The sequence below is a fragment of the Puntigrus tetrazona genome, chromosome 5, assembly GCF_018831695.1.
Source record: "Puntigrus tetrazona isolate hp1 chromosome 5, ASM1883169v1, whole genome shotgun sequence".
In the NCBI taxonomy this organism is placed as follows: domain Eukaryota; kingdom Metazoa; phylum Chordata; class Actinopteri; order Cypriniformes; family Cyprinidae; genus Puntigrus; species Puntigrus tetrazona.
Window position 1 is genome coordinate 32,443,814 of NC_056703.1, and position 15,593 is coordinate 32,459,406.

A 15,593-nucleotide genomic window follows, 5' to 3' on the forward strand; every position below is an offset into this window, starting at 1 on the left:
TTTTCATCACAACTGAAGCCACTGTGAAAAAAAAAAAATAATAAATAAATAATATAAATAAATATATATATATATATATATATATATATATATATATATATATATATATATATATATATATATATTTAGTATATATATATATATATTTAGTATATATATATATATATATATATATATATATATATATATATATATATATATATATATATATATATATATATATACTAAAAAATATATATATATATATATATATATTTTAGTATATATATATATATATACTAAAATATATATATATATATATATATATATATATATATATATACTAAAAAAAAAAAAAATATATATATATATATATATATATATATATATATATATATATATATATATATATATATATATATATATATATATATATTATTATATATATATATATATATATATATATATAAAATATTCAGTTGTTTTTCCTGACATTTCAACAACACTTCTTCACTCCTAATTTTGATTCCAGTGTTTTAACAGCCATCACTCCAGTGTTGAGATAGATAGCGTGCCTTGCCACTCCTCTGTTGTTTTTATATGCTACGTGCAATGAAACCTTTTCTAAAATGAAGTCGCACTCCGTTTGTTTGTTTGTTTCTTGTTGTGTCTGCAGCTTTCATTTAGTTCATGAAGGTCCATACATTTCCTAGCTGAGGAGGAAGTTCAGTGTGTTGCACAATATTACAGTCGTTGCATTGTGGCGTGTGTTTGTAAGCTTTTAGGGCGTTTACCAGCAAATATTCACACGCTTAAGGTATGAAGGGGTTAACTTGGAAAATGATCGGCTGACTGTACATTATTAACTCAGTTCTCAAATAAATCCGTACATGCACATTAAATATTGATTTAACTTCAAGTTATGTGAAAAAGACGTGGAATGAAATTAGCAATATGATACTATAACAGCTTACTATCTGGGCTTGTTTCATGCAACGGCAGTCAATGATAGTTAAATAGTCAATAAATTCATGTTTGACTGCAGAAAAAATATGTACCCAAGTGCCTGCTTGTATGTCTGCATCTGGTCATCGCATGTTGTACGTTATTTTACGTGCCGTGGTAAACGCAGTAGCCAAAGATCACAAGAACAACACATTCATCATCATTCTTCAAGTTTGAAAACTGCACAGAGGAGGGGTTTTGTGATTTTTATTTTTCTTTAACAGCATATCGTACAAAATAACTAGTGAATCTCTTCCATTCAGGACCAACATAGAGATGTTTCATTTGTCAGTCCTTTGATCAATGTTGTACACCTGTATTGATGTAGTTCATGTTTCTGAACGCAGTCCTTCCTCGCATCTAGAGGCGATGAGCAGGTGCATTGTGGGTAGAGACTATTTTGCTATGTGATGCTGCTTTAGTGTCTGGACACTCAGATCCCTGTGTGCACTGTTACAAGTGCAGAATAAACATTTGTGCTCAAATCACTGCTAGTCCGTTTGCTGTGTTGTTTTTAATGTGGTATGGTTAAAAAATTCCATCTAATTAAATGGACGGGATTATGCCTTAAAATAAGAGATGACATTCTGTAAAAGAAATTGTTACTATTAAAATGAATATTTAAAAATATTGTTAATGTTAAAATAGTATATAATCAAGTATATATATATATATATAAATACTTTTACTGATTTTTGCATTTATGCTGAATGATATGACATTTTACTAATTTCATTTTAAATTAATGCTAACATTGTTAACATAAAACATATATATGTATGCATACATTACAATGCTATGGAAAATATATTTTCATGAAAAAAACATGAATTACTGTTTATAATATTTCTACAGGTAAAAATGTATTTAAATGAAAAATTGGCATATTCTATTCTTACCGATTTTTTTAATAATGCTGACAACAGTTGAATTATAGTTAAAATTCCCTGTGAGTGCTGATGTGATTTTAATATGTGATGTTATGCTGACCTCTAGTGTTCCTGAAAAAAGACTTTTTATGTTCTGTATACATTTTAACATATATTTATCGATAATTATTATTTTAATTGATTGTTTAACATGCTATTTGTAAGTAGCATGCAGCACACGCGTGTAGTGTATACTGTAAAGTACGCGATAGTCATATTGAAGTTATTTGAGCGCGTCCGCGTCGTTCTCGTGCCCCGGATGTTGTTTGAGCGCGTGTTCGGTGGCTCAGCTGGTCGGTGCCGGTTTATCAGCAGCGTTTAACATTGTTGCTCGTCGCATGCACACGCACCAGCATAATGTCCATGGACGTGACGTTCCTCGGGACCGGCTCCGCGTACCCGTCCCCGAGCCGCGGCGCGTCGGCGCTCGTGTTGAGGAGCGAAGGGGAGAGCTGGCTGTTTGACTGCGGAGAGGGAACCCAGACTCAGCTCATGAGGAGCTGTCTCAAAGCCAGTGAGTCTCCTCTCCTCTTCTCCAGTCTTTGGTTTTATGTCGGGTTCACAGCCTCAGAGTTCTCAGAGGGGTCACGTTGAGATGTTTACGTGCTCGTGTTTTCATAAGCGAATCATAGGAATGCCAAAAACAAGAAGCACAAAATCAACAGAAAGGAATAATTAGTTTATGCCTGTGTGAAATATTTTAGGCCCCCATATATGACCTTTTTTTACACCAGTGTGACATTTTAATGACAGTTCTGTACCACATCATTTATTACTGTTAAGAAAAAAAAAAAAAAAAAAAAAAAAAAATATATATATATATATATATATATATATATATATATATATATATATATATATATATATATATATTGGTTTTTGTCTATGTCTTGGTAGTATTTGTTGCATAAAAATAATCTTTTAATTTGTAACAAAGCATTTTTTTTGCTTTAAGCTAAAAATATAAATATTTGTAATAATTCAAATTTTAATTTGTTTACTAGAAATATATATATTTTTAAAATATATTCTAATAGGAAGTTATTGTAATAATTCTTTGTACATATTTAATTTAAAATCAATATTCGTGTAATGCAAATGCTGTATCAAATACTGAAAATCAGAATACTGAAAATTTGAAAAAAGCCATGTAAAATATATACACACACACACACACACATATATATATATATATATATATATATATATATATATATATATATATATATATATAATGCTGCAGATTAATAATAATCTAATGGAAAGTGTTTCAAGTAACAGTTCTGCATACAGATTTAACAAAAAATGTAAACTTATATTCAACAAGAAATCGTTACTGTATACAGTCTGTACCTGTCCTGTGTTTCCTCTCCAGGCAGAATCACCAAAGTGTTCATATCTCACCTCCATGGGGATCATCTGTTCGGTCTCCCTGGTTTGCTGTGCACCATCAGTCTGAACTCGAGCCCCCAGCCGGATCAGCCTGCACCCTGCGTGGACGTCTACGGCCCGCGGGGGTTAAGACGCTTCCTTCGTGTGGCGTTAGAGCTGTCCAGCTCTCAGCTGCTCTTCTCGTACGCGGTGCATGAGCTGGAGCCGTCGGACGAGCAGTGTCCTGCGGAGGGCCGTCTCAGTCCTGCCCTGACCTCCAGCAGCGATACGCTTCACCCTCAGGAGCGGCCCGGCACAAGAGTACAGCTGGACCCGCACACGGACTGCTACCACCTCATTGATGACAAACAGTTTGTGGTTGAAGCGTTCAGGCTCTACCACAGAGTCCCGTCCTTCGGGTTCTCCGTGCAGGAACGAGAGCGGCCAGGACGCTTAAACACTGAGCTGCTGAAAGAACTAGGTAACGTGCTTCAGGCAAAAAGCCTTATTTTCAGAAGGGGAAAAGCTGATTCATTAATGCACTTAATTCATTTAATATGTATTAGCTTATTTTAACATAACCACATATTGCAGGTACAATGAACTTTTTATTTTGTTTAAATCAAGTCCAGAATATTATATATATATATATATATATATATATATATATTTTTTTTTTTTTTTTTTTTTTTTATTTATTTTTTTATTACACATGCACACATACATGCATATATGTTTTATTTTAGTTTTATCAGTTTATAAAAATTTCTCTCTCTCTCTCTCTCTCTATATATATATATATATATATATATATATACACAGTATATGTATACAGTATATATATATTGTTTGGTATATTATTTATTATTAAAGTGTTATTAAGGCTTATAGATCTTATTATTCTTGAATTTAATATATTTTAATAATATAGCATTTGGTGCTAATATATGCTAATATATTACCCAGCAACATTTTTAAGTCAATCAATTTTAGAATTTTTAACAATTAAAACCTTATGCCGATTTGAATAGCTCTTTTATACTTTTTCAATTCTCATTACTCATTCTCATTATAAGCTTACACGATGTTAAAACAACCACCAACCAATTACACACATCCGCCAATACAGTGGAAAGTAACATGAGCAATCAAGCAGACGTTACGACTGAACTATAAGATTGAGGTTTTCCGTCATCTGTTGCAGGTGTGAAACCAGGACCTCTCTATGGGCGTCTGAAGAGTGGCGAGTGTGTGACTCTAGACGATGGTCGTGTACTGAGCCCCGGCGAGGTGCTGGAGCCGCCGCTGAAGGGCCGGAAGGTGTGTGTGTTCGGGGACTGCAGCGGGCCCCTGGGGGAGGGGTTTAAGCGGGCGTGTCAGGGGGCCGATGTGCTGGTGCACGAGGCCACTCTGGAGGACGGGCAGCAGGAGAAGGCCGTGGAGCACGGGCACAGCACTCCTAGCATGGCCGCCGCGGCAGCGCCGCCTGCGGTGCACAAACGCTGGTCCTGCATCACTTCAGCCAGCGCTACAAACCCCTAACCCTGCGGCGGGACGGAGACGACGACGACGTGACCCAGCTTAAGAGACAGGCTGAGCTCGTGCTGCAGGGGTCCGGGACCGAGGTCATCCTCGCTGAAGACTTTCTCACGCTGCCTGTTGTGCTCAAGAAGAATTAGTGCCTTGTGTTTCGATTTATATTTTAATACAATAATTTTTTTTTAATAAAGTCTGCCATTTTTACCGTTTTCTTGAGCGTTTGTTTAGAGCTGAGTTTTTAAGTGAATGTGATTTGAGTGAGTGGTGAGAAACGTGTGGACGTCCGTGAGCGGGTACAATTTTAGCTTATTTATTGGCAATCGTTTTATTTTCATGAACAGAGGCCGCTGTGCTGGTAGACTGAGGTTGGTATGTCTTGATGCGTTCGTCGAACGACGTGAAACCATTTCAGTGTCGTGTATGATGATTCTTTACCCCACAAAGCCTGCGCTTTCAGGACCTCTAGGTTATAAGCTTGATCAAAACCTTCCTGAAAAACCTGTCGCGCTGCTTCTGTCATCTGATTGATGGCTTCGGCTTTGTAGTAAGTAGGACATCGTCATTGCATCATAATACCAAGCATTTAAATATCATTAAATAAGATGTTGTGTGATGACTGATAATTGCATGCATTTTATCCAGGTAGTCTACTGCACTGTTTTAAAGTTTTTATTGAAATTTAAGAATTTCATCTTACTTTTTGCCTCATAAAGAACCACCAAATTACATATTTTGTTCATTCAGGCCACTGTATAAAATGTTTTTTTCTTTAGTTTTTTTTTCGCACCTAGATCATACTATAAGGGCCATAAATGCCTGTAAGATGCGTATTCAAGCTGTTTTATTTACATTTTGTCCAGTTGCTGGTTCGGTTAAAGATATAGTTTCCATTATTATATATGTCAGGCTTTACAGGGGCAACGGCAAGTAAAGGATATAATAGCTGCGCAGAATCGCTCGAACAGATTTGCAGTCGGTGCGGAAATTAAAAGCTTTTCGCATTTTATGTAGAAAGATGCGCCTTTAGGAGTAGGATTGATTCTGTCTACCATGCGGGTTTAAAGATGCAGATGTTGTTTCATCAAAAATGGAAATAAATGTAAACGCGCTGCATTGTGGGACACACTGTTTCCCGCAGTGTGTAAATATAGCGGGTCTTCCAGGAATTCTGTGCAATTAGCATCTTCAAACGCGCTGCATTGTGGGATACACCGTTTCCCGCAGTGTGTAAATATAGCAGGTCCTCCAGGATTTTTACGGAATTTGTATACCGTGTACAGTTTCCGGTACTAAGTAGGTGTAGTAGCATCTGCTATTGTTTTTATTAAGGCTAATAAGTCTCGTACTGGTTCATAACACACTCAGCCCCTGACTGGCCTTTTAAATCCTTCACCAGCTGTTTTACTCTGGAAACCAAGGAAAGCGTCTGTGTGGGCGGGGCGTATTTACGCTCGCGGCGACGTCACTCCAGCGATGACATCACAGCGCTTACGTAGAGGCAGCCTCCGTGCCTTGACGCCATGAATCGTAAGTGTTTCTGTTTGCGTTTTCTCATTTAATTTCAAATTCCTGCCTCGTTTCGTGCTCTAGCCGTAGTGCACGCACTTTGTTCGTCCGTTCAGCACCCATTTGAGGAGTATCTGCTAGCCAGTTAGCTCGTTAGCCTCACAGTGAGATCAGTTGTATTGTCACAGAGTGAACTGTGATTTATTATTGTCACGTTCACGTATTTGACTGCTGTAATAACTGAGTGGGATGATGTGCTTTTGAGTTTGTAATTTGCTCAGTGTGACGTCTTTGGGACAACCTAGCATGTGTTTCCATCATTGCTGTTTTAAATATAAATTAAACTGATTAACCAATAATTTAGCATAACTGTGTGCAAAACGGTTTATAGCATCAATGATATGTGGTGTGTAAATTATTAGTTCGTTTTACTCATCTTAAACATAATTTACTTTACCCTATATCTTATCTATCTATCTATCTATCTATCTATCTATCTATCTATCTATCATATGTCTATCTATCTGTCTGTCTATCTGTCTATCTATCTATCTATCTGTCTATATCGTATCTGTTTATATAGGCATAGGCTAATATAGACATGATACTTAATTTCTAAAGTGAAAAATATATATTAAGTAGTGCTTACAGTCTGTGTGTGTGTGTGTTATTTGTTTTAGGCTGGTGTGGACGACGTCTAAACATCAGGGTGTGAAGACAGACGCTCCGGAGGCTTTGAAGGACGCTGGTTTGTTTGTTCTCACCTGCGGTGGAGTGTAATTCCAGCAGCATGTCCGTCTCCAGCACACCCACCAGTAACGATGCCTGTCTGAGCATCGTCCACAGTCTTATGTGCCATCGACAGGGAGGAGAGAGTGAGTCTTTCTCCAAACGAGCGATAGAGAGCTTGGTGAAGAAGCTGAAGGAGAAGAAGGATGAGTTAGACTCTCTGATCACCGCCATCACCACGAACGGAGCTCATCCCAGTAAATGCGTGACTATACAACGCACGCTAGACGGTAGACTCCAGGTCTGTTTGGCAATAAAAAGACGATTTTACTGTCTTCACGGAACGGTTCACCCAAAAATGAAACCCTCAAACCATCCGAGATGTAGATGAGTTTGTTTCTTCATCGGAACAGATTTCGAGAAATGTAGCATTGCGTTATTTGCTCACCAGTGGATCCTCTGCAGTGAATGGGTGCCGTCAGGATAAACAGCTGATTAAAAACATCATAATAATCCAAAAGTAATGAAGTGAAAAGCTATGTTTGTAAGAAACAAATCCATCAAAGCTGTTCCTTTTGGCTTTTTTGCTGGAGAAATCAAGTAAAAACGGATTAGTTTGTTACTATCACACAGTTTTTTTTCTCTTCACAGAACATTAATTGATGTACTGGAGTGGTGTGTGTCTTTTTATCAGCTGTTTGAACTTTTATTCTGCAGGCACCCATTCACTGCAGAGCATCCATTGGTGAAAAAGTAACGTAATGCTACGTTTCACCAAATCTGTTCTCATGGAGAAACAAACTCATTTACATCTCAGATGGCTTATTCTCAGCAGATTTTCATTTTTGGTTGAATGAACACAGTTCAGCTGTGATGTGTGAACGCGTTTTTATTTGTTCCTCAGGTGGCCGGCCGTAAAGGATTTCCTCATGTCATATACGCACGGCTGTGGCGATGGCCGGACCTGCACAAGAACGAGCTGAAACATGTGAAATACTGCCAGTTTGCCTTTGACCTGAAATGCGACAACGTGTGTGTGAACCCGTACCACTACGAGAGGGTCGTGTCTCCAAGCATCGGTGAGTCGCCTTTTGTTATCTCTCTGTGATTTGAAACTTCCTTATTGTAGAATAATTCTTATTTATCGCTCTCTTTCCATTTTCAGATCTGTCTGTTCTGACTCTGGGCGGCCCAGGTGAGGGTGCTTCTTAATTTCACATATTTTTTTAAATGTTAATTTTCAATGCTTATTTTTATATTTTGTTTTTGCATAAATTGTGAAATACTATTTAAAAAGATTATGGACAGACTTATAATATTACAAAAACAAATTCTAGTCCAAAAGATGCTACTCTTTTGGACCTTCTAGAAAAAAAATATCAGCAAAAAGGGATAGTTAAACGTTATAAAATATTTGAAAAGAATATTATAATATAAAAAGCATAAATGTTTGCGACTGATAATAATACATGTTTCTTGAGCAGCAAATCAACATATTAGAATGATTTCTGAAGGATGTGACTCTGAAGACTGAAAATTCAGCTTTGCATCACAGAAGTAAATAGCATTTTAAAGTATATTCAACTAAAAAAAAACTTTTACTTTAAATGGGAGTAATATTGCACAATATTTAAGTTTTTACTGTTTTTGTGGTCAAAAAAAAAAAAAAAAAAAACAGGTTTGGGGAGCAGAAGTGACCTTCAGAAGAATGCAAGCCCCCAATCTCTCTCGCATTGCTCTCTGACATAGTTAAAAAATATTACCTCAAATCAATATTTAATTTCTTTTTATTGCTTTTGTGTATGTGTAGGTCCAAGTGTAGATCCCCTGGTGAAGGATGAGTTTGATGCTCAGCCGTCTCATTCTGCTGCTGATGGAGGTCACAGTATTCAAACCATCCAGCACACTGCCTCTTCTTCTGCCCCACCCGATGCTTTCAACAGCCCCGCCCTCCTGCCTCCGGCCGACTCCGCAAGCTCCGCCTCCACTTCCGCATTTACCGGTATGGCTACCGGGCCGACCAGTAAGTCATTATTTCATGCTTTTGCACGGCTAGCAAGCAGCATTTTCTGTTTAGACGTCACGCAGCCCTTCAGACATCTATTAGCTGATGTTCCTGGTTACTGATGCTCTGATATAGATGATATATCTCTATAAGTGTCCTCATGTTTTCCACGTGTTAGATGCCCCCGGTTCATGGCCCAGAGGAAGCAGTTTTCCTCCCAGCATCCCTCATCAGAACGGCCATCTGCAGCACCACCCTCCTCTTCCTCACACGGGCCAGTACTGTGAGTCACTAGACCCGCTCCTAACTACATCACTGCCTGTTTTACTCTCATCATTAAATGTTTCTCTTTGTCTGTCTTGGTCAGGGTCAGTCCACAATGAGCTGGCGTTCCAGCCGCCCATATCCACCCATCCAGGTGAGGAACAAAACCCTGCCTTCCAAATCACTAGATACTATATTACGTGAATAAAAATGAAGACATGTGTTCACATCAAGATCGACAACTTGAACAATAACTAACACGCTTGACAGTATTGTTTATTATAAGTGATGCTGTAGTTTTGCTGCTTTAAATGCTCTGGCTCTTTAAAGGCAGATGGATTCTGATTGGCTGTCAGTCTTTTTTGTCATTCATCAGCTAGAAATATTGTTCAGAGAGCAATTCCAAAGTTATGATGTGGACTTCCCTATTCCTAGTTAATTCCTATTCCATAATGTTAACCGATGGATCCTCATTGTAAACTGTTACCACAGTTTTGATAATTGAAATAAAGCTGGAATAAAATACATTTTTATACATTTTAAAAACCTAGTTTGTTGGGGAAAAAAAGTTAAAAGTAATAATAATTCAAAATATCTTAATAATACTGTAATACTGTATAAATAACATTTAAAATTAAGCTGTTGCTTTATCATAACATGCCAAAGATGTGTGGGTCATATATTACTTCTGGTCAATTTTTGTAACTGTTGTATACAGTATGTCTGAAAGAAAAGTACATTTTACCCACAATCGCCTGGAGAACAGGTTGAGTTCGTTTTACTAGTATATCACCTTATCCTGTACTGTAGTATTAGTATCATAATGTGTTTTTACATGCAGAAAAGTACGTTCCCGTCATCAATGAAATACATGCTTTTAGTGCATCAAAGAACATCTTAGTTCAGCTTTAGTTTAAAGGGATAGTTCACCCAAGCTTCAAAATAATGGCCGCTATCCACGAGCATTACCATGCCTGGAAGAGCAGGATAATAAAAAAAAATTGTCTAAAAGAAGAAAGTCATACACACCTAGGATGGCTTGGGGGTGAGTAAAATATGCCGTAATTTAAATTTTTGGGTGAACTATTGCTTTAACATTTTAAATGTGCATATTTCAGAATTCATATTCGAATTGAACGTACTAACAGATTTGTAACTGTGCTGTTTCTCTCAGCTCCAGATTACTGGTGCTCGATTGCGTACTTTGAGATGGACATTCAGGTGGGTGAGACGTTTAAGGTGCCGTCTAACTGTCCCGTGGTAACGGTGGATGGTTATGTGGACCCATCAGGTGGAGATCGCTTCTGCCTCGGCCAGCTGAGTAACGTACACCGCACAGAGGCCATCGAGAGAGCCAGGTATTAGGATTATATACTCACTACTATCTCTTATCACTGCTATTGATAAACTATGATTTATTCGCATTGTGAATTTCTTTTTTTTTTTTGCATTTTTTTTTAGCAGTTTTAGTAATTTTGTGTTTTGTTTTGTTTTTTTTTATGCATTTTTTTATTATTATTATTTTGTTTTATGGTTTTTGTTAATTTTATTTCAGCTATATTTTTGGTTATTTTAGTACAACTACTTGAAATAAATTTGTGTCCTTATTAGTGTGATTTCAGTATCTTTGAGATAGTATTATAAGTTTCATTAATATTTTGAATTACCTTTTTTTTTTTTTTTTTTTTTTTTTTTGTTCTCATTGTAATTTTAAAGGTCATTTTGCTGTGTATTTTTGTCACTTTTTCATCATCTTTTTGTTTTATGTTAACAATTTTTACACAGTATATATTTATTATAATATATATAAATACAAACACATGCATGTATATATTTAAAATGTTTGTTAAATATATTTATATGTAATATAAAATATAAGAATAAAATGTCTAAATATGTGTGTATGTATGTATGTGTATATATATATATATATATATATATATATATATATATATATATATATATATATATATATGTATATATATATATATATAACACAGTACACACACATATATTATGTAACAAAAAACTTATTTATTTAGAATTTTAATGAATGTCAATGAATAAAAGGTCATATTTGTTTACAGTCAAAAATACATATTTTTAGAAAACTTATCCTTGTCCTTTATTAAGTTTTTTAAAAATGTATTAGGAGATATTGTTAACAACTCTCAATAAATAAGACATTTTAAAATATAGTTTTTATTTTCAGAATATTAATTATATTACATCATTAATAAAAAATTTTTTATTTGTTTAAAATCAAAACAATTTCTTGTTGGTTTGGTTTGGTTTTGTTTAGTGTATTAACCCTGGTCATTAAGAACTGCATCCATCAGCGTTGAATGACAGTATTGTCTCCCACAATTCTCCTTTCCGAGCTCTGTCTGTTTTGTGTCTTCAGGCTTCACATCGGTAAAGGTGTTCAGCTGGAGTGTAAAGGCGAGGGGGACGTGTGGGTGCGCTGTCTCAGTGACCACGCCGTGTTTGTCCAGAGCTATTATCTGGACCGCGAGGCTGGACGAGCTCCAGGTGACGCCGTGCACAAGATTTACCCCAGTGCCTACATCAAGGTAGAACCAGCTCTCGCCTCCATCACCCACTCCACCTGCTTATTTACAGTATACTCAAATCTTCACCGGCAAACAACAGCACTTTCTTGGACATTATAATAGAGTGAGAGTCTTTTGAAGTATAATTGAAATGCTCTTTAATGACACTACTACTAGTTAGTCTTCTATCAAAAACAACAGTTAGGCTATTTAAGCTGGCATTGTCTTTCTAAATGGAAAAAAGTTATTGATTCAGTCATATTTTTGTAGTTTAGTGCTGTCAAATGATTAATCACAATTAATTGCATCCAAAATAGGTTTTTGTTCTTATAATATATGTATGTGCATGTATATATTTGTAAATACATGTCAATATTTGTAAAGATTACTGTGTGTGTGTGTGTATATATATATATATATTAATATATATATATATATATATATATATATATATAATAATAATAATAATATAATTAATAAATCTTTTATTTTGTATGTATTTACTCATGGTTAATCATTTGACAGCACTAGTTTTTAATAATGAATATATGTACACTATAAATATCAGATAACATTAACATAATAATATATTTGCAATCAAAGTATTAATAAGAAAATAATAATAATAATTAATATTTATTAAACACTTCCTCATCTGAAACGTAGTACATGACTAGCATGAGTCATGTACTACGTTTCAGATGAGGAAGTGTTTGTGCTGCTTATTTAACTTACACAAACCGTACAGTACAGCAGCAGGATTGCTTCATGTAACGTACGTCTTCACAGCATCTTCATCGCTATGAACGAGGTGTGTGTTTTGTGTCTACAGGTGTTTGATCTGCGTCAGTGTCATCGGCAGATGCAGCAGCAGGCGGCGACGGCTCAGGCTGCGGCGGCTGCGCAGGCGGCTGCGGTGGCGGGAAACATCCCGGGCCCGGGTTCGGTGGGAGGCATCGCCCCTGCTATCAGTGAGTCTTACTAACTTTCATTTACTCATGTATAGATTCAGATCACACCCGTTTTCTGCCATCATGCAAATAATGTGGGAACTTTTTTCTCTCTTTTTTATTTATTTTTTATTTTATTTTATTTTTTTGGTATTGGTATTGGTTTTTAAACTAATGAATCACTTAATTGATTTTGTTATATATCATTTTAAATATTGGAACTAAAAGATTTTACTTTTTTTTTTCATGACGCTTGGATCCTATAATGGTGCTTTGTTAAAATAAATAAATAAATAAAATAAATAGATAAAAAAATTTTCAGTTCTGTTAATGGTTGTCAGGGTGTACTGAAATGCTCTGACAGGTGTAGTAATGACCCCCGCGTCCGTCCTCAGGTCTGTCTGCCGCGGCAGGCATCGGCGTGGACGACCTGCGGCGCCTCTGCATTCTGCGCATGAGTTTCGTGAAGGGCTGGGGTCCCGATTACCCTCGCCAGAGCATCAAGGAGACCCCGTGCTGGATCGAAATTCATCTGCACCGCGCTCTGCAGCTCTTGGACGAGGTTCTGCACACCATGCCTGTAGCCGACCCGCAACCTCTGGACTGAGGCTCGAACATTTAACCTTCAACCTTATTACAGTGCACATAGCTCAAAAAGACTCAGCTGACCTTTGACTTTAGCCGCGAATGCCAGCGGAGTCTTCACCGATTTGTTACGCCATCTGGCGAAACGTTGAAAACCAGCAATACCACAAAACAACACTAACTCTGATCGAGCCGATTCAGTGAAATCACCCTTTTTTGAGACATTCACTTTTGATTATTATTTTTTTTTTGAACAGGAAATGGTTGAGTTGGAGATGTGTAGAGACTTCGTAGTGCATTTAATAGAGTGTGTACAGCGGCCACATACACACTGCAGCTCTTCAGAGTCTGATGTTCACGATCACTCACACATCAACACAGATGCAAATCATCCAAAAAATCCAATGAAAATGAATATTTTATTAGTCTTTTATTTTTTTGTAAATTATTACACTGAATTGAAAAGGTTTTACGAACTTCTATGAAAATGTAATTAATTTGATTTGTAATTGAAACAGCAAATCAGCATATTAGGATGATTTATGAAGGATCGTGTAACACTTAAGACCGAAGGAATTATGCTAAATTCAGTTTTATAACGTTGGAATAAATGACATTTTAAAATGTGGTAAATTAGAAAACCGTTACTTTAAATCATAAAAATATTTCTGCATAATAGTGATGTTTGATTAAATAAATACAGCCTACGAAAACACAAGAGAAAACACTTTTTCGAAAGCATTAAAAATGTTGATGGTAGTGTAAATTGATTGTATTTAATTTAATGCAACAATTTACATCATTTTCTGAAACAATGAAGTTAAATATTTATGCAAATAAAATATTAATATAATTTGCATTGATTTGAATGCAGCAGTTCATCAGAATGACATTTCACGAACATCACAAACACCTAAATCTGGCTTGTTTTTGATGATTTTTTTCACTTCTACTATCATTTCTAAATCCTTGCAGTGTGTATGTGGCTATAATGTCCTTTGTGTGTCAATTGTTTTTTATTATTTTGCATTTTTTTATAACTTTATAATGCTAATTCGTCATGTCAAGCACTTGATTACTTTGTCACCTGATTTCTCCTAACCTTTCCCTGGAAGGGCTTCGTATCAAGCTGAGTGCAGTCAGAAGGAAACTCATCCTGCATCTGTTTTACGCTAAGAGACCACTTCAATGATTTCTTGGAGATGGAGCCAAATGCATTTTGTCTTTGATATAAAACGTTACCACCGTTTAATACTGATTATTTCATTGTACTAACCAGTTTCGTCCCCCCCAATGCATGTGCATTTTTTAAAGATTTTTTTTAGTGATGCATGTTTATGTTGGCATGGAGATGGAGCGACCTGTGATAAAGACTTGACGACAGTATTGAACGTTTAGGTGTGTTCAGAATGGCATACTACTGTGTTTGCAGCGTGCAGTATGTAGTTTTTAGTACACAGATGACCCCACAGCACAATGCAGAATGATCCGATTTAATAGATTTTCAATGTGACCAAAGTAGAGTAATAAACATACTAAAGAAATGTGAGCCATTTTTGACTCTGTATTTGATCAGAGTGCCAAAAAGTTGAAAATGCTACATAAAAATGAGATGAAGTGTACGCATTTCCACTGATAACTGGATGCCACTTGAATTAAACATGCAACTTAAACTATTTCACACTATTTGGTTGAAAACTAGTATGCAGTATGCACCGTGTAGTACGCTAGTATTCCATTCTGAACACAGCCTGCGTGTGAACCAGAGACGCAGCTGAAGTGTGTGTGTGAATGAGTGACTTGTTGAGCAGGTTGTGCAGGCTGATGGAGATTTTTCTGTTGGATTTCTTCTTTATTAGTGGTTTTCTGTTCATGCTCATCAACATAACATCTTTATCTGATCAACAGAGGACTGACTGAAACATTAAAGTACTGCAGAATACAGTATATGTCGTGCAGCTGTTCCTTCTGAAACGAATAAATGTGATGAACAGGTTAGATTTTCTTTTTTTATATTTGTGTCGTTACGAAATTGGCATCAGTGATGCACTGCATTGAAACCGATGTAATTCACGACTGCGGCATTTTTGCCGTTCAACCAAACTTTGTGCTTTTCATGAATTTCGTCAGATACTTTATTCATGGATTCATTTTTTGCGATAACGCTTCGACCGCAGCT

General features: G+C 36.2%; 2 protein-coding genes across 2 annotated transcripts; both read left to right on the forward strand.

Moving 5' to 3' along the window:
- Positions 1-2,143: 2,143 nt before the first annotated feature.
- On the forward strand, positions 2,144-5,039 carry elac1 (elaC ribonuclease Z 1). Its single transcript, XM_043238445.1, is given in 4 exon segments — positions 2,144-2,427; positions 3,289-3,765; positions 4,489-4,764; positions 4,767-5,039. Coding segments are annotated over 4 exon segments (1,107 nt in total). The 5' UTR covers positions 2,144-2,270; the 3' UTR covers positions 4,964-5,039.
- A 1,200-nt stretch (positions 5,040-6,239) lies between these two features.
- smad4 (SMAD family member 4) lies at positions 6,240-15,412 on the forward strand. The gene is made up of 11 exons (XM_043239475.1): positions 6,240-6,350; positions 7,010-7,359; positions 7,963-8,137; positions 8,224-8,253; positions 8,869-9,081; positions 9,242-9,346; positions 9,431-9,481; positions 10,502-10,685; positions 11,732-11,900; positions 12,712-12,850; positions 13,225-15,412. Exons 2-11 carry the CDS (start codon positions 7,120-7,122, stop codon positions 13,434-13,436), a joined length of 1,518 nt encoding a protein of 505 aa, XP_043095410.1. The 5' UTR covers positions 6,240-6,350; positions 7,010-7,119; the 3' UTR covers positions 13,437-15,412.
- Positions 15,413-15,593: the final 181 nt, after the last annotated feature.

Excerpts from the sequence above, each read along its gene's own strand:
- smad4 (XM_043239475.1), top strand. The coding sequence starts at position 7,120 with ATGTCCGTCTCCAGCACACCCACCAGTAACGATGCCTGTCTGAGCATC. Across the intron at positions 8,138-8,223 it reads GGTCGTGTCTCCAAGCATCG|ATCTGTCTGTTCTGACTCTG; the intron begins GTGAGTCGCCTT and ends TTCCATTTTCAG. Across the intron at positions 9,347-9,430 it reads TCCTCACACGGGCCAGTACT|GGTCAGTCCACAATGAGCTG; the intron begins GTGAGTCACTAG and ends TGTCTTGGTCAG.